The following is a 17,926-nucleotide window of genomic DNA, read 5'->3' on the forward strand; positions in this document are numbered from 1 at the left end:
CATTGCTAAAACAGCCCCAACAGACTTAGGAGTCAAAATAAACACTTTAAGATTATGAAGCCTCTACACTCATGCTCTGATGTTAGAAGGATAATTTTTTAAATTTTAACATATTGCCAGTGTGAGCTACTCAGCATCTGATTTCAGAGACTATATATATATTCAAGGTGATAAACAATTACACAAAGTTATATAATACCCAAATGCCCATCAATAGAGGACTGGTTAAGTTACAGTATGACCAAATAATGGAATACTACACTGAAGCCACTGAAAATGATAATATAAATGCCTATTACCATTGAAAGGCACCTACATCTTATTAATAAAAACGATATAGAATAACATGTAATTAGTTTATTTACATAAAATAGTGTGTCTAAGGAAAGAGAGAAAAGAATGATTTAAGAGATTTTCACCAAAACCTGAACGATTTCTTTGGTGAGCAGAGTTTCAGGTTACCTTAATTTTCTTCTTTATTATTTTCTGTACTATCTGATTTTTTTCTATAAAAGCAAGTATCCCTTTTAAAATGAGAAAGAACAAAGCTATTTTCATTCTTTTGAAAAGAACACCCGGGTAAGGAGATGAGTAAGCAACAACAGGGGTTCCTAAGTTTTTTCCTGTCACCAGACACTACAGATGACACTTGCCCAACATGTTGCAAGACAGTAAGCCGGATTATAATGAAGCACTCACACCTAAAGATTACACCTAATCTCCAATACAGGAAAGCTCAATGGGGCAACACTGGAATCAAAACTCTTTTGGTTGCAAATTAATTCAAATGGTATGTACAGGGGAGACAGTTCAAAATGAGCTCTAGGTTGACCCTTAGAAAGCCACCAGAGTATTGCCTTCTATCTCTTTATAGAGTTTCAATGTCAACTCTTTCCATAAATTTGCCCCAGTTCTCTTTTGCGAACAGCCTCCTCCACTTGCTCCATGTTTCTGCTCCTTTGCATCAGCTTGCCAAAGCACTCACTCTAGTTTAGCTTCTCACAGCTACCTGGCTCTTTAGTTCAAACATTCTGACAGGAGAAACCTGATTGATGGACAACAGCCCCACCAATCCACCAGGCCAGGAGTCTATGTGGAATCCAATCAGCAATAAATGGCTAGAGAGAAGGCCTTTCAGGGATGTAAGCTAGATAAGGTCTCTAGAAGAGGTTATGGCCAGGACAGAAAGGGATACCTGAATCCATCACAGCAAAGAAAGTGCAGGAGGAAGCCAGGTTTATACTATATCAATTCTCAACTGAGTAACATATATTTGGAGACTGTTTTTAATTTCTATGGAATTTGAGAGAAAAATAACATTAACAGTAGTTAATCATATTAAAAGATTAAAAGTCCAATCATTTTCCTGGTATATAAAGTCCTGAATAAAAGTCATTTAGCCAAATTTTATCCCACAGACCCAAATCTCACCAACTATGTAGAAAAGTTTTTGCCTTTTTGCACTGCCTATTACTTTAGAACACAGGGTGGACATTTTTTTGTAAGCATATACTTACTGATTTATAAAAAAGCAATATACAATTTGCAGCTATAGCATAATTCATCCAGAAACTCATATCTAAATCACTACTACTATAGGCCCAAAAACACTGATTTACCTAGGTAATCACATTCTTCTACAAAAACTTTTCATTAACTGCAATGTTTACTGAGCACCTACTCTCTACAAGACACTGTATTAGGACTAGGAAAAGAATAAACAAAACACAGCCCCTGACTAAGAAATTCACCATCCAGCAAGGGAGGCTGTTGTTTAAAAAAAAAAGGGGGGGGAGATGGTAACTATAACCTAAGTATGTATTCTAAACTAAAGGGAATAAAGTCATTTTACAAGAGACTGGAAAAGATTTGGGAAAGATTGGGAAAGCTTCACCAAAAAAGTGAAAGGTGAAGCTAGAAAGGTGGGTTTGAGCCAAACTGTGCTATGATACACAGTATATGCCAGGCTATGAAATTAGGACTTAATTCTTCAGGCAATGAAAAGCTATGACGGGTTAAGCAGGCAATATGATAATCACATATAGTGTTTTAGACACTCTGAAGAAGCTGCATCTCTGAAAAATCTATAATCAAAAATACCAAAATGAAAAAGCAAACAAAAAAGCAGGAAAAAAAAGTACGTGATGAATATAAGCTAGGATTGATAAACTTAAAAAGTGAACAATGTATTTATAATACAAAACATTAAAACCTAAAGAGTGGGAAAAGAAAACAGGCAATGCATTAAATAAGAAATGCAAATAGCCAATAAAAATATGAGTGTTTAAACTTACTAGTAACTGTTATTACATTTTTTTTGCCAAAACATTCAACACAAGTAAGAGTGCTGCTGAAAGAATGGAAACAGTGTGTCTTTCCTGGAAAGTAATTAGACAATATAAACAAAAATACCCATATATATACATATTTGGGGGAGTGTAATTAGATTTATTTATTTTAATGGAGGTATTGGGGAGTGAACCCAGGAGCTCATGCATGCTAAGCAGGCACTCAACCACTGAGCTACACGCTCCCCTCCAAAATATCTATATTTTTGAAACAGCAATCAGTTCTAGAAATCTGTCTCAAAGAACCAGTGATGTAATTACAAGATTTATATACCAGGATGTTCATTTGCAGCATTATTTATAATATGGAAGAACTGGAAACAAACATACAATAGGGAAATATAAAGTTGTACACAAATTGGAATATTATACAGACAAAAATATGTTTTTTTAAAAGTTAAGGGAAATGATCAATGTTAGGTGAAACAAGTTAGACATTAAAGCACATTTATCTCAATTTTAAAAACGTAAATGTGCACACAAAAATAAAATGGAAAAATACTTCAAAGCATCAACAGGAATCACCACTGGATGGTAAGATTATGGGTGACTTAAACTTCAACAGTTCTTAATACATCTACAATAAAAATATGAAACCTTTATAATTAGGAAAAATTAAAGTAAGTGAAAAAGAGAAAGGTAGCCCATCCCATTTGGCAATGGTCTGTCACACCCTAGTCAAATCATTATTGAAAAGTTTCTGACTTTCTCTTTCTGGAAAAATACCAATTCTTATTAACATATATTCAATCTACACATAAGAAACACTTGTAGATATACAGATATTACTATTATTAAACTTATAAAAAATTAACATGTTCTATGAATATATTGCTAAAGGTAGATATCAATTGTTATCATTGATAATGTAGATAAACTGCGTATTTTTTTAATTTTTATATAATTTTTAAAGGTTACTTTCCATTTGACAGTCTGAATGTTAATAATCTACGCACTGTAGGGCTTGATGGCTTATCAGTTACTTTATAAAGATATCTGAGTTGAAATTGTGAATGCTATTATCTTTGAAAAACATTATTTGAAATATTACCTGTTTTAAGAGAATACAGACTTAGCAAGATTTAACAAGTAAAAAACCATAATTTGGGACTTTGTTTTGTAGTAAAATCAAATTTCTAATTTTAAGAATCAGTTCAGGGGAGTAGAGGGTATAGCTCAGAGGTAGAGTACATGTTTAGCATGCACAAAGTCCTGGGTTCAATCCCCAGGACCTCCAGTAACCCCCCCCCCAAAAAAAATTAGTTCAAATTTTAGTACTAAATGTCTACCTAAAAAAGTTATATTACAAACGATTATTTCGTACCTACATACTTATATCTTAAAACCTAGAAATGTGTCAAGAGGTCACTGTTGACAATATTAAGATACTTCGATAGATTCCCATTCAGCTACATCTACCGTCACTCTAAATTCTTCCTACAAATTACCGAAGAATCATGCTCGAGTTTGTGAAAATACATAAAAATTTAGTAATTTTTTATTTTACCAATCAGTGTACCCATAATATCTTCTATTTGAATAGAACATCACAAAGTTTATATAGCATAACACAACTGTTAAAAAGCAAAGGCTCTTAGCTTGACCTGGGATTAAGTTCTGTTCAAATCCTGACTCCACCAAATAAAATGTGACCCTAAACAAGTTATGTAAACTCCAAGCCTTGGTTCTCTTATCTAAAAAGGGTGACAGAGTATCTATCTAAAAGAATTGATAAAGTTCCCAACACAATTGCTCAATAAAGTATTTTTTAAAAAAAAAATGCAAACAGGATTATTCTGCAAATACTGATATCAGAATATCGAGCTCGGTGTGACTACTAAGCAGGTGACAGGTGATCTTCAGCAAACCGCTTAGTCTTTCTGATGTTCAATTTCTTCACCTTTAAAATTGAGGTACTAATAACTTGCTCCTGTCCATCTCAAAGGATAGTTAGGAAAGAAATGAATTTCCCATTTAAGACATTTGGTAAAGTGTAATTCACTAAACACACACGTAGAATAAAATCCACAACATACAAATGGTTTAAAAGATGGGTGCACGTTTAAAGCCATTTTCCCTCTGCTCTCAGTGAAATTTACCTCACCAAGGCAAAAAGTGACCTCAATTTACTACTAAGCTAGCTATGGGGATGACTCAAAACATAACTTCAGGCCTCCAGCTTCTCATCAACATCAAGAAATGCTTTAGACTTAGTAAACTAGTTCACAAAAGAACCTATAAAAGCAGCAAATACATAAAACTCAACAGAACAAAGGAATATAAACTTAAAATCATCTTCTAAGCTGAATGCAACCCCACAAAGTGATAGTAGCAAAATTCACTCAATACACTCCATGCTTTTAAAATGTCTTCCACAAAGAAGCACTGAAAAGAATACGAAAACTCAAATGTTACTGTTGTTCAGACTGGTAATTCTAACACTAAAACAAAATGCTATTTGGAAATGTAATTTCAAGTTCTAGGATACCTGTCAAGACCATACTAAAAAAAAGAATGAGAAGATTCTATGGAGTCCTTAGCCAGATCAATGAGCCCTTAACCTGCCAGCAAAATTGTCTATATACCTGTGTTTCCATGCCCAGAGCTTCAGATTCTCAGCAGGACTAGAGGTATAACTGGTAATTTTACACTCTCATCAAAAACTGATAACAAAAGGAAGCTATTTATTAGCTTTTGTTATCAGTTTTGATTTTTAAATATATTACATTCTGCCAGATTTTAAAATAAATGTTTCATTGGAAGCACTTACCCTTATCAAAACTCTGTGCATATCAGATATAACGCTATACTATCCACATTAAGTCTACCTTTTCATTTAAAACACAAAATGTTTAGGTTATACATTTATTGGTGTGTCCAGGCAGACTTCTTTAAGTTTGATCAGTGTTTGTAAATATGACAAGAAATATCTTTTCTGTGTTTTTAAAAAACAATTCTGGGGTGGAGGGTATAGTTGAGTAGTAGAGTGCATGCTTAGCATGCTAGAGGTCCTGGGTTCAATTCCTAGTACTTCCATTAAAATAAAAAAATAAATAAACCTAATTAACTTGCCCCCAAAACAAAACAAAAAAATTAAATTTTAAAAAATGCCTTTAGCTAAAAAATAATTCTATCTTTCTGATATTAATGTGAAACACACCACCTAAACGTATCCTAATTTTATTTATTCTCTTAGTTTATTGCTATGAGGAGTTATATCGAGATGAATTCTAAGCTTATTATTTTAGGACTTTAACTCTGAATTTCCAATCAAGGATGAATAAAGCTCATCTCTAGTAAATCTAAGGGGGGAAAAAAGGACAGACTTAACACATAATTATTCTGAGTGAGATTACATGAAAGACTTAAATATAACCTACTTTAATTCAACAAGTTTTATCAAGTTCCAACCACCAGGTTCCTACCCAGCCATGGATAAATGTTACTATAATGAGACGTAGTAATACCCTCTGCTCTCAGGGAATTTAAGCGTCTTATGTTTGAGATACAAGAACTAAACAAAGGAAAGATGAAAACAATTGTAAAACAACTATGAAGAGGGGGAAAGCAACTTGCCACAACTTGGTATAAGCTACAAATAAAACTGCTTAAGTAATTTTTTTTTAAATGAAACATCATTGTCAGATTAGTACTTAAAAGGCAAAGTTGTAAACTGAGCTTTATAAGAAATATTAAGAAACTAAGTATTTTCAGAGACCAAAAGCATACACAAATAGAAAATCTTTGCTATCTGTTCATTAAAACAGGTTTTTTAGAGGGTCTGCACGAGCAGATTTTGTGAACCTGGTTCAACTAACCATATTTATGGTAACAAAAACTTCTACTTCAATTTTCCACATTTCTAACTCTATATATACACTGCATTTTTTAGTGCTTCCAAACAAAGTTCTAGGGGTTTTCCAAATAATCCTCAACTGAACCTTTCTTTATGTCTCTTTTCAAAAAATAAAGATGAACAAAGTTTAGTTTCTTTAGATATTATGTTTAAAAGTAACTTTCATAGTTAAAGTTTAAATTTTTAAACACCAACAAAATTATTATAAGCAGTTTTTCCTAATATATTAGGTAGCAAAGCTATTCATTTTCCAATTTCAGAATAACAAGGCCATAATCACACAACTTACATCTGAGATATTTAAAGTATGGTTCACTGAAATAAGTACTAAGGACTTAAGTTTATCACCATATCATAAACCACCTACACCAAAAATAAAACTACCTCAAAATAAGTACAAATAACAAAATTCTAGAATAATCTAGAATGACACAAATATTGGAAAGTATAGTTTGAATTTGTGCAAAAGCCTGCTTCCACCTGTCAGGAAGTAAACACAGAGCTGAAAGTAAACTAGAACCCTTCCACTTTTATTCTGCTTTTTACTGTTGTCTTTGACCATTAAAGTGAAATTCAACACATAAAGCAAATACTCAAACACAAACAAGACGATACATTTTATACTCAATTTGTTTTAAAGAATCGTATTAGAAAATAGGTAATCTGGAAGTCTTTCGAAATATGACACACAAAACTCAAATCCAAAATCCACAAAAGCTGTTCGTAAATGAGCATCTTCTCAACCATCAACTTTTTGTAAATTAATCTTTTATCTAATTCACCTCGTCCAACTAGGCCTTTGGGCCCAGAAGTAGTTAACTTGCAGTATGTCTTGTTTCTTTAAGCTAGAATACCATCTTACAAGGGTATGGAATAAAATAAAGGGATCTAACTAAAAAAGATCAAGGTACAGCCTTTAATAATCAAAAGTATAAGACCTTTCATTCCAGAAGATAGGCCATGACTATCCCGGGATGGTAGCTGTAGTACAGTGCTCTCCTTAATATAACAGAATTTATCATTAAAACGACGAATGGTACACACTAAAAAAGAAACAACATTAACTAATATAAAAAACAGGCATAAGGTTTCCAAACATCACTATTACAGCTCATTTTCAGCTAATTAAGGACTGGCAGAAAGGTTTAATATACCCACACACGCCCAAGGGAGGGGAGAACCACCGACCACCTCCCAGGGAGTTTAATGAAAATTAGCAGGTAAGAGAGGCCTCGGCAGCACGCCGAAAATTCAAACAGGGCGGCCGGAGGGTCGAAGGGTTCAGACTGCAGAGGAGAGCCGCGTCCTCGGACCCCACCTCCCCTCACCTATTCCGGAGGGCGTAGGCGGCGAAGGTTCATTAGTTCCTTCGTTAATTGACACCTGTAATGAGGAAACTTTCCGAGAGCTGAGACCGCTCAGACCCGGCCTGGCCAGAGCTCCGCGGCGGCCCTTTCTCGGGCGCCCAGGTAACCGGGTCGGGCTGGGCCCAAGACGCAGCGGCGGCCGCGCCACCGCGCACCTTCCCGGGGCGCTAGGCCCGCACGCAGCCCGGCTCGGCGGTCGCCTCCGGCAGGCCGCGGCAGCCCAGGGAGGCCGGGGAGCGGCGCGGGGACCCCAAACCGTGGACCCAGACAGGCCGCCACCGCGGCTACTTACTTTCATTTAACACCTCCACCAGGTCTGCGCAGTTCTCGCACATCGTTCGGCCGCCGCCCCCCCCTCCCCCGCTTCGGATCACACTGACTGATCCCGACCGGCGGGGGGGAGGGGAGAGAGGCGGAGGAGGGGGCCGGCCGGCCGGGCGGGGAGGCGACGAGGGCGGGCGGCGGCGGGGACGGGGCGGGGAGCAAGAGAATGGGGGAGGGGGCCGGCGGTCCCCGGAGCGGGCGGGGGAGAGAAGGGGGGCGAGGGGAGGTGCGCAGGCCGGAGGGGCGCGGAGGCGCCGGCGGCGGGGAAGGGGGGGAAGGACGGGGGGAGGGGAGGAGGGGGAGGGGGCGGGTGGGGAGAGAAGCAGCAGAGTCACTTCACCGACCAGACGCCGCGGCCGCCGCCGACGCCGCCGCCATTTTAATAGAGCGTTCGGGCTGCGCTCGGCTCTTTCCGTCCGGGCGAAGGAGCCGACGAGAAGCGACTAGCGCTCTCATTCCTCCGCCTCCCGCCCTCTCTTCGCCTCCCGCCCTCCCACCTTTCCCTCCGCACACACGCCGCACGCCCCACACCCCGCCGCGGCTGGCTCGCCGCCCTCCCTTTCCTCTTCCGTCCGGCCTCCCCGCCCTCGGTCCACCCCCTCCGCGCGCTCGCCCACCCCGCCCAGCCCGGATCTCTGTCAGCGGCCGGAAGGGAAACGCCAAGCCAGCGCGGCCGCGGGGGGAGTCCGGGTGAGTAGGAGAAGATGGCGGAGCACCGAACGGGTCGCGGTTGCGCGGCGTCGCCCACCACGGCCACTCCGTGGGCTCCGAGGCCCAGCGAGTGCTGGGTCACTCGCGCCGCCCTGTCCCCTCCCCTGTGCTTCGCCATTTTTCCTCCGGGTCCCCGAGGGGGACTTGGTGCTGATTTGTTTCCCCCCTCCCCGTGCTCGGCGTTTTGGAGTTGGGGAGGCTAGGGCTGCGGGGAGCCGGCCGGGGCGACGCCGCAGCGCAGGTTGGAGCACACGGCCGTCTCTACCCGCGCGGGGTTTTATCAGAATGGAAGAGCCCCGGGCCGGCTTAACCTGCAGGCGCATTTCTCACGAGCCCCTACTCAATACGGCTCATCTGTCCTCGAGCTGTGAGACACCTTGATGCGACCAGAAATGGCGGCATGAAGGGTGTTTGCTTGGCATCGCTTCCTTTTTACGCAAGAGGGCCCCCTACGAATTGCCCAGCTACTAATCTTCACCTGAAACAGCTTATTATGCTTCTCCGCGAAGAGCAAAATTAAGACGGTGAACGGAAAATGAAGAACAGGTGGAGGAAAGGGGACGCTCGCTCAGCTGAAATTTGGTGCCTCGCTAACAACTAGTTAGCTTCGGGGAAATTTTCCTCACAGCTGCACTGATACCTTCCTCACTGATTTCTATATCCAGTACGTTTATAGAGAAATGTGACCGAGAAGTCCAAAAGTAGTGTACATAATATTTTTAGAACTGTAGCCAGAGCAGCTATGAAGCCTTATAGTAATTCTTTTACAAGTTTTTCAAGGTTAAGTCTCACCAGCTCGCCACGCCAGGACCACCTTCTCGGTATTCTTTGCCTCTCTGCCGCTTGAAGTTGATGCTATGAAGTTTCTGCTAAATCTGTTTTAACTTGTTCCATCAGAGCAGGTGATCCTTGGGAGCTGTAGCTATTGTGCCATCGTCTTACTATATTTCCCGCAGAACTTGGGTTTTTGCAGATCTTTTAACAGCATTGTCCATCAGCATCCATTCCCACCCACCCCTCTTCTCTTCCTGCAGGGAAACTTGCCAAACCCAAGTTTGTTTTTCAGGTGGCAGCTGAGATTAGGAAGCTCAGTCTCCGAAAGGAATGCCTAAAGGAATATTTGTGTTTGGTTTAAAACATCATTGTATGGTTTCTTTAGGGTTGGCCATATTGTTGAGTTCTTGCCAATGAAATGTAAGCAGAAATCTGCAGAGTGGGTCTTTGGGAAAGAATTTCCCGTTCCTAGTTAAAAAGACAAATTCACTAGATATTCCCCTTAACTTTTTTCTTTCTGTCAAGTATGGTCTTGATACTCAACGCAACATAGCATCCAGTTTGTGATTTTTTTTTTTTTAATCAATGAGGAGGGGAGGATATATAGCTCAGTGGAAGAGAGAGTGCTTAGCATGTACGAGGTCCTGGGTTCAATCCCCAGCACCTCCGTTAAAAAAAAACAACAGTAAAACCACAAACAGGGTAAAAGCCAACCATAAAGTTGATAATAAGGTCTAGAACCTTGATGAATCCTTGAGCTGCAAGAAAAATAAAGCCTTTTTTCCTTAAGCCACTCTTAGATTTCAAGTACTTGTCACCAAACACATTCCTAACTGATAACAGATACTCTTTTAATAAATAATTTTAAGACCAGAGAGAACCCATAACAGTTCTTGAAAGTGAGAACTACTATATAAATGTGGAATACTAGAATGTATAGAAGACACACTCTGATCTTTAAAGAATTATTTTCTTAACAATCACTTGCCTCCTACTTTAAAAAATTCTGTGGAAATGATGCTTAGTTTGAAATGCTTTAAGAACCTAGAGAATTACTGTCATAAATGACCATGGCATTCAGTCATCACTTTAGGGCTCAAAAAACTTTCTATGAAGAGCCAAACAGTAAATATTTTAGGTGTTATAGGCAGTTCAAGTCTCTCATCACTAGGACTGAACTCCGTTAGCACAAAAACAGCAATAGATGGTACATGATGGAGTAAGTGTGGCCTTGTTCCAATAAAATTTGTTATTTAATGGACACTGAAATTTGGTATTCGTATTTTGAATTTTTCAACTGTATATAAATGTAAAAGCCATTTTTAGCCCACAGGCCATACAGAAATGTAAAACTGGCCAGATTTAACCTATGGGTTGCAATTTACCAACGCTTTATCTATTTCAACTGCTTGTTAACAGATAACAGTATAGAAGCCAATAAAAACAAGGTTGCCTACCTCTAATTCTAGAATCTTCACTCTGACTTGGTGTGTGTATCAATAGAGATCTTTTAATATACTTGAAAGGTGTGTATTCCAAAAGAATAATCTCTGGTTAAATATCCCCTAAATTTCTCTTAAAAATCTCAATTTTCAAACCAGTAATCAATCATCTATAGCTAGGAGATTGTTAAAGATGACTGTCAATATTTTGTATACATGTCACCATCTAGTGGTAGAATTATGCTTTAAGTAAAATTAGACAATCTACTTTGAAATCTCTAATTCTCGAGTTTGTAGTATTTGTAGTATATTCCTAGGTACTTGCCTGAAAAACAGCCCACATAGACAACTTTGGAAAGTCAATATTGCCATGGGAATTATTTGCCCCTCTCAGCATTCTGATTGCATTTATTGAACATAGATTTTTGTCTCTGGCGTTTTGGGTTAAAGCCTGGTGTTACTATGAAAAGCCAGAGTTACTGCAGAATTTACTCTTCTCCCTCACACCCACATTCATCGACTTGTGAAACTTAGGGCCATTATTAGAATGCAGGTATGCTGTTTTATTCTCTCCACAGCACCTAGTTCAGTGCTTTGTACATAAACTCAGCAAATTGCTGTTTGGTTCTCAAATTGCTATGATAAATTGGACTGTATCACTTCCTGGCTTAAATCCTCTCAATGTTTCCTGTTAGGTTTAGAATAAACTCTACTTGGGCCTTCCCCAGCCTCTCCAGTTTTTAATGTCACTGTTAACTACATTCCAACCACACTGGTATGCTTTCTAACAACTTCCTGCTCTGGGTCTTGATGAATGTTGTTTCCTCCTCGGACATGCTCTCTAATTTTGAAATAGCTTAACTCTCATCCTCAAGGTTTCAACTTAAACATCTCAAAAAATAACTCCCCTCCCCTCTAGTATTTTATCACAGCACTCTGTTTATTTCCACTATAGCTCTTCCTATGATTAATTTATTTGTATTAAGGATGCACTGGACTGCAAGTAAAAAATATTTTCAATAAGAATGGCTTAAACAAATATGGGTTATTTTTCTCTTGTAACGGACAGTAGACAGTCCAAGGCTGGTACAGTGGCTCAAGGATATGGGCCCAAATTCTTTGATTCTTTCCACCCTCTGCATATTGGCTTGTCACACCCTAGTTATAAGATAGCCCCTGGAGCACCAACTTTACACTACAGCACCTACTGTCTGCTTTAAAGACAAGAAGAAGAAGAAAGGTGATGATGGCCTGTCTTGGGCTGGATTCCCCCCAAAGCAGGCCCTGAGACAAAGGACACAAATAGAGATAGTTTATTTTGGTGTCAAATTAAGAAACACCTGTAGGATAGTGGGAAAGTGAGACAGGAAATGGGAGGGAGGTAGGGTTTAATCAGTAAAGGATTAATCAAGCTCTTTACTCCTGAGGGTAACTGGAGCTTGATTCCACTGGGAGATTACAAACCAGTATAAAACATGTGCCTTAAAACCATCCTACCTGACAGACAAGCTTTGTATTTATATCTCTCTTTAGTCATTGAGTGTTGTTAGGAGGGAGGGCTTGTAGGCAGCAAAACAGGCTTCTCTTTGCTCAGGTAGCCAGAGAAAACCCTCATAGAAATGCAGGTGCTAGTAGTTGGAAGTTTGGCCACTGAGCGTGAAATGGTAAGAACTAGGGAATATAGGCAGAGCACTGACGACAGTATCTTCTATACCCCCACTTTACTCTTCTGTCTGCCTTGAATACAGTTATGATACCTGGAGAAGCTGCAGCGATCCTGAAACAAGCCTATGGGCAAGAAGCAAAAGCCAAAGCATTGAAGATGACAGTAGAAAGAAGAGGTCTGGGTATTTGGTGGCATTGTTTAAAAGCTGAGTCAGTGCTGGCAACTGCCTGCTCGTTATTATGTAAGACATTTGGTTATCTAACAGAAATAAAACCCTAAAGCCACTAGTGGGGTTTTTGTAGCCAAATGCAGTCATTAAAAATTGTGTGGTAGGCAGAATAACGTTCCCCACCCCCAAAGATGTCTGTGTCCTAATCCCCAGAATGTGGTACTTTTCATAGCAAAAGGGACTTTGCAGATAAGGATCTTAAGATGGGAAACCTATTTTAAACTACTCATATAGGCTCAATTAATTACATGGGGTTTAAAATTAGAGACTCTTTCTCACTTTATTCAGAGGGAACTATGACTACATAAGAAGGGCCAGAGAGATGCAACATTCCTGGCTTTGAAGATGGAGGGAGGTGGGGGGAGGGTATAGCTCAGTGGTAGAGCACATGCTTATTAGCAAGCATGAGGTCCTGGGTTCAATCCCCAGTACGTCCATTAAAAAAATAAATAAACCTAATTACACCCCCCCCCCAAAAAAAGATGGAGGAAGGGGCAATGAGCCAAGAAAGATGGGGCCTCCAGAAGCTAAAAAGGAGAAGGAAACAGATTCTCCCCTTTCGCCTCCAGAAAGGAACAGCCTTGCTGACACCTTGATTTAGCCCAGTAAGACCCACATTGGACTACTAACTTACAGAACTAAAATGTTTGTTACCACAAAATGTTTGGTAATACATGTTACAGCAGAAATAAAAAATTAATATAAATTGCATGCAGATCTAGGGAACAGCTTATGCAAAACCTCTAAAATGTTAGATTCCTTGGCTGTTTCTAAGAGCAGAAATAAAGTCAGTATAACTAGAACATAGTTGGGGGTGAGGGCCTGTGCCAGACAGTAGAGCACTGCAAATCTTACTAAGATTTTGGCCTAGATCCCAGAAGCAATGGAAAGTTTTTAAGTGTGGAAGCAACACAATCAGATTTGTATTTTAAATACTCTGACTAATCTGTAGAGAATAGATTGGAGGTAGAGACAGCTGAGGGTTATTAATCCAGAAAGATGATGATAGCTTGGACTAGGGCAATAGGAAAGAAATGGAGGAGAGAATCCAGTCTAAGAATATTTTAGAGGTGTTAAAAAAAACGAGACTTGGTTGATGGGTATAGGGAGAGAAGATGGTATCTCTAGATTTGTGATTTGCACAACTGAATAATGGTGGTGCCATGCCATTCACCAAGATACAGAGATCTCTTAAAGGAGGACCAGAGGGAAATGTGGTCAGTAGTGACAGGTACTTTCAGAAGTACTCAGCTTGAGGTACCTGAGAGTTAACCAAAAGGAGTTGTTGATTAGGCAGTTGTTTAAAACTAAAGCTGGAAAAAAAAAATAAATAAAGCTGAGAATAAAGTTCTGGACAAGAAATGTTAATATGAAAATAATCCTTTCTATGCCTCCTCTGCCTGACGGGGAAAAGATAATGCTAAATGTTTAGCATTACAAGTTCCAGGCATGAAGAAGGAAAGAACCAGTTCCTTCAAGTGTCCTCTTATCAGGAAAGCAAAAACTTATCAGAAATCCCTACAGCTGACTTTACATTTGGTCTCATTACCCAAAAGTCTGTCACATGGCCTCCTTTAAGCCTCAAAGAAAGCTGGGAAATCCAGCGTTTTGCTTTTAAGCCTCTGTGGTAGAAGGAAAAGCTAGCTGGCAGTGGTTAAGTGAGTTTACAGTATCTGCTGCAAGTGGTAAATGAAGCCATGCGATCCTACAGGGAGAGGGAAGGGAATACGGGAAGATAAAAAGACCAAAGAGAGCCTGGAGGGCGGGGGTATAGCTCAGTGGTAGAATGTGTGCTTACCATGTACGAGGGTTCAATCCCCTGTACCTCCATTTAAAAAATGTCACTGGCAGCAACATGGATGGACCTAGAGATTATCATACTAAGTCAGAGAAAGACAAATATCATGTATCATTTATATGTGGGATCTTAAAAAATGACACAAACAAACTTATTTACAAAACAGAGACTCAGAAAATAAGCTTATAGTTACTAAAGGGGGAAGCGGGGAGGGAGGGAGGGATAAATTGGGAGTTTGGGGTTGGCAGATACAAACTACTATGTACAGAATAGATAAACAAGGTCATCCTATATAGCACAGGCAACTATGTTCAATGGCTGTGGTAACCTGTAATGAAAAAGAATATATAACTGAATCACTATGCTATACACCAGAAACTAACTGTAAATCAACTGTACTTGAATAATTTAAAAAATGGGAAAGATAAAATACACTAGGGTGCAAATAAATAAATAAACCTAATTACCTTCTCTGCCACCCCCTCCAAAAGAAAACTATTTTAAGACTTTGAGCTCTGAAGAGAAGGTAGGGTAACTAGATGAGGAAGAAGACTATTATGTATAAATGCTAATAGAAACAAAAATAATAGTAGGTAACTTTTATTGTGCATGCTATGTAACGGACACTAATTTCAGCAGTCCTTTAATTCTCAACCACCTTTGTGGAATGTTCTATTGATCTGTTTCCTAAGAGAATAAAAAGGCTCAGAGAGCCAACTTGTCCCAGAGACAGTGGGTGATGATACCAGGACAGAAAAGTCAGAGTGGTTGCTATGTCTTCTAAGAAAGTGAGAGGAGATGGAATGCATTGCATAGATGGAAAGATTGACCTTTGATAATAAGGAAGAAGGAAGGGATGGGTACCCACATGCGTACATTTGATGATCAAGAGTTGAGGGGGTTCCCATCAGATGACCTGGGTTTTTTCCTGAAATAAAAGGCAAAATCATTTGTTTATATCTGGAATTTTCCACTTAATATTTTTTGACCACAGTTGACTTCAGGCAACTGAAACTGCAGAAAGCAAAAGTGTGGACAAGGGGGGACTACTGGATATGTTTGCATGTATCAAATATTGGTATCAGGCTTTGCAGACTATTAAGAATATATATAAAAATCAGAAACAAATACAGTAATTTTGCCAGAGATCCTGATCAAACTCTTCCTACCTATTTAGTGAAACAGAAAAGTATATATTGCTAAAATCTAACTGGCCTGGTAACTAGCAGATAATTTATTTTGTTAATGGAAGTAGGAAATAAGGCATTTAATAACATGAAATAAGATAAGAATTGACTATAATTTGAATAAAGATGTTATATGATTTGACAAATAAGTTGTAAATACCTTCTTGACTTATTTACACCTTACCTAAAAGGAATTCTATCAAATATTTAACCTTGATTTTTATTTATTGTATCCAATAATCCCCCCAAATTGAAAGACCATCACCAGCAAATATACTGCTTCTGCTTTTCAAATGTGATTTTCCTTCCAGCCAACAGTTTATCTTAGAAATAAGTAATTGAGTAGCTAGAAAAAAACTGCATACCTTTAAGCATGGGGGAGGAGCCATTCTTTTGTATTTGATGCTTTCTTTGCGTACAAGGGTCACTCAAGAGCTATTCATTCTTTGACAGTTGTTGGGAATGAAAGATACAAGTCACTGTCCAGCCCAGTCTACACACAGGCGTACCTTATTTTTATTGCGCTTTGCAGATACTGCCTTTTTTTTTTTTTTTTTAACAAATTGAAGGTTTATGGCAACACTGCATCAAGCACGTCTACTGGCACCATTTTTCCAATGCCACTTGCTCACTTCATGTCTCTGTGTCACATTAAGGTAATTCTCACAATATTCCAGACTTTTTCATTATTACATTTGTAATGATGATCTGTGACGAGTGATCTTCGATGTTACTGTTAAATTACTTCTTTGGGGTGCCACAAACTGCACCCTTGTGAGATGGCGGACTTAATTGTTGAAATAACAAAGGGGTCAGAAGATTATATAAACTTAGTTAATAAAGTGGCAGCAGGGTTTGAGAGGATTGACTCCAATTTTGAAAGAAGTTCTACTGGGGGTAAAAGGCTATCAAACAGCATTACATGCTACAGAGAAATCATTCATGAGATGAAGAGTCAATCCATGAGGCAAACTTCACTATTGTCTTACTGTAAGAAATTGCCAGTGCCACCACAGCAACCACCAACCTGATAGAGCAGTTAGCATCCATCAACATCGAGCCAAGACTCTCCAGCAGCAGCAGGATTACCACTCACTGAAGGCTCAGGTGATGGTTAGCAATTTTTTTAGCAATCAGCTATTTTTGAATTAAGGTATGTAGTTTTTTTTTTGTTTCTTTTTTTTAGGCATAATGCTTCTGCGCACTACAGTATAGTGGAAACATACCTTTTATATGCACTGGGAAACAAAAAATTTGTATAACTTGTTTTGTTACAATATCTTATTTATTGCAGTGGCCTCGGACCCAACCCACCGTTATCTCCGAAGTATGTATTATCTGATTATAGACCAGTGCTTGAATTTTTAATAAAAAAACATGTGTAACAGAGAAAAGATCCTATAAAAGCATGTGGTGATTTAACTAATCATACAGGAGACTTTCCCAAAACCAATCTGAATTGTCCTTTTGTTCCCCACCCGCCTCTAAGTTTTTACATTAGGGCAATGCCTCATTGTAATGAACATAAGAGTTGAAGATCTGGAAACTGATGCCCTTAAAGCTGCTATGGCCCTTTGGAAAGCATTCATATAACCCAGTATCTGTACTCTGGTCTGAAAACCACTGCTCTGAAATCTCTGCATTGTTGCCTAATTGAGGTATAAAGATTCCAGACATACACAGGGTTTGATCCTTAGTTTACAGTCCTGATGTTACAGACCAGAGGGGGTTCATTTCATCTAAAGAATTTTTTGTATAACCACCACTACGTATGCTTGATCATGTTACTTAATCTCTCCATGCCTCTGTTTAACTATGCAAAGAGGATTAATGATAGTACCTACCGCAAGGTTGTAAGGATTAAATGAATTAATGCAGATGAAATGTGTAGAACAGTGTTTGACTCATAATAAGCACGGAATTAAATGTGATCTTCTATTATTTGAGAGAGAGGAAAAAATTGCCTCACAAATTTTGCTGTCTGGTGAGTTACTCTCAAATTGTTTGCAGTAATTCTTTAAATTTGGTTCTCATGAGAATAGTTTAGAGTGCCTTGTTTCTTTTGGGGGGCTGGCGGTTGGGAGAGTATATTCCTTGCCTATTTCACAGAAATTCTAATTCTGTAGACCTGAGTTGGGGCCAGAAATCAACTATTTTCACAAGAATTCCAAGTAATTCTGATGCAGATGGTCCTTGTCTGACCCTATCTGTGAGAAACACTAGT

General features: G+C 39.1%; 2 protein-coding genes and 1 non-coding gene across 6 annotated transcripts in view; 2 read left to right on the forward strand and 1 right to left on the reverse strand.

Annotated features, from left to right (window-relative positions):
- USP34 (ubiquitin specific peptidase 34) overlaps positions 1-8,048 on the reverse strand; it is a 202,374-nt gene extending 194,326 nt beyond the window's left edge. For 2 of the 4 annotated variants that reach the window (XM_074341184.1, XM_074341182.1), the window contains exon 1: positions 7,864-7,884. In XM_074341184.1, coding sequence (XP_074197285.1) covers positions 7,864-7,869 — 6 coding nt within the window. In that variant the 5' untranslated portion in view covers positions 7,870-7,884. Of the gene's footprint in view, positions 1-7,142; positions 7,245-7,863 lie in introns of those variants that run through there. The other 2 variants (XM_074341183.1, XM_074341185.1) reach the window with 2 other exon arrangements.
- A 13-nt stretch (positions 8,049-8,061) lies between these two features.
- Positions 8,062-12,772, forward strand: LOC141573332 (uncharacterized). The gene is made up of 2 exons (XM_074341190.1): positions 8,062-8,585; positions 12,571-12,772. The coding sequence occupies exons 1-2, from the start codon at positions 8,062-8,064 to the stop codon at positions 12,695-12,697; spliced, it is 651 nt and encodes a 216-aa protein (XP_074197291.1). The 3' UTR covers positions 12,698-12,772.
- Positions 12,773-13,078: 306 nt separating this feature from the next.
- Positions 13,079-13,154, forward strand: TRNAN-AUU (transfer RNA asparagine (anticodon AUU)). The gene is given in 2 exon segments: positions 13,079-13,115; positions 13,119-13,154. It is a non-coding gene; the product is annotated as a tRNA-Asn (tRNA).
- Positions 13,155-17,926: the final 4,772 nt, after the last annotated feature.

This window comes from Camelus bactrianus, chromosome 15 (assembly GCF_048773025.1).
Source record: "Camelus bactrianus isolate YW-2024 breed Bactrian camel chromosome 15, ASM4877302v1, whole genome shotgun sequence".
Taxonomy (NCBI): Eukaryota; Metazoa; Chordata; class Mammalia; order Artiodactyla; family Camelidae; genus Camelus; species Camelus bactrianus.

Bases quoted from the DNA above. Each gene is read 5' to 3' on its own strand.
- LOC141573332 (XM_074341190.1), top strand. From the start codon at position 8,062: ATGGGGGAGGGGGCCGGCGGTCCCCGGAGCGGGCGGGGGAGAGAAGGG. The intron at 8,586-12,570 runs GTGAGTAGGAGA...CCTTGAATACAG, and splicing joins CGGCCGCGGGGGGAGTCCGG to TTATGATACCTGGAGAAGCT.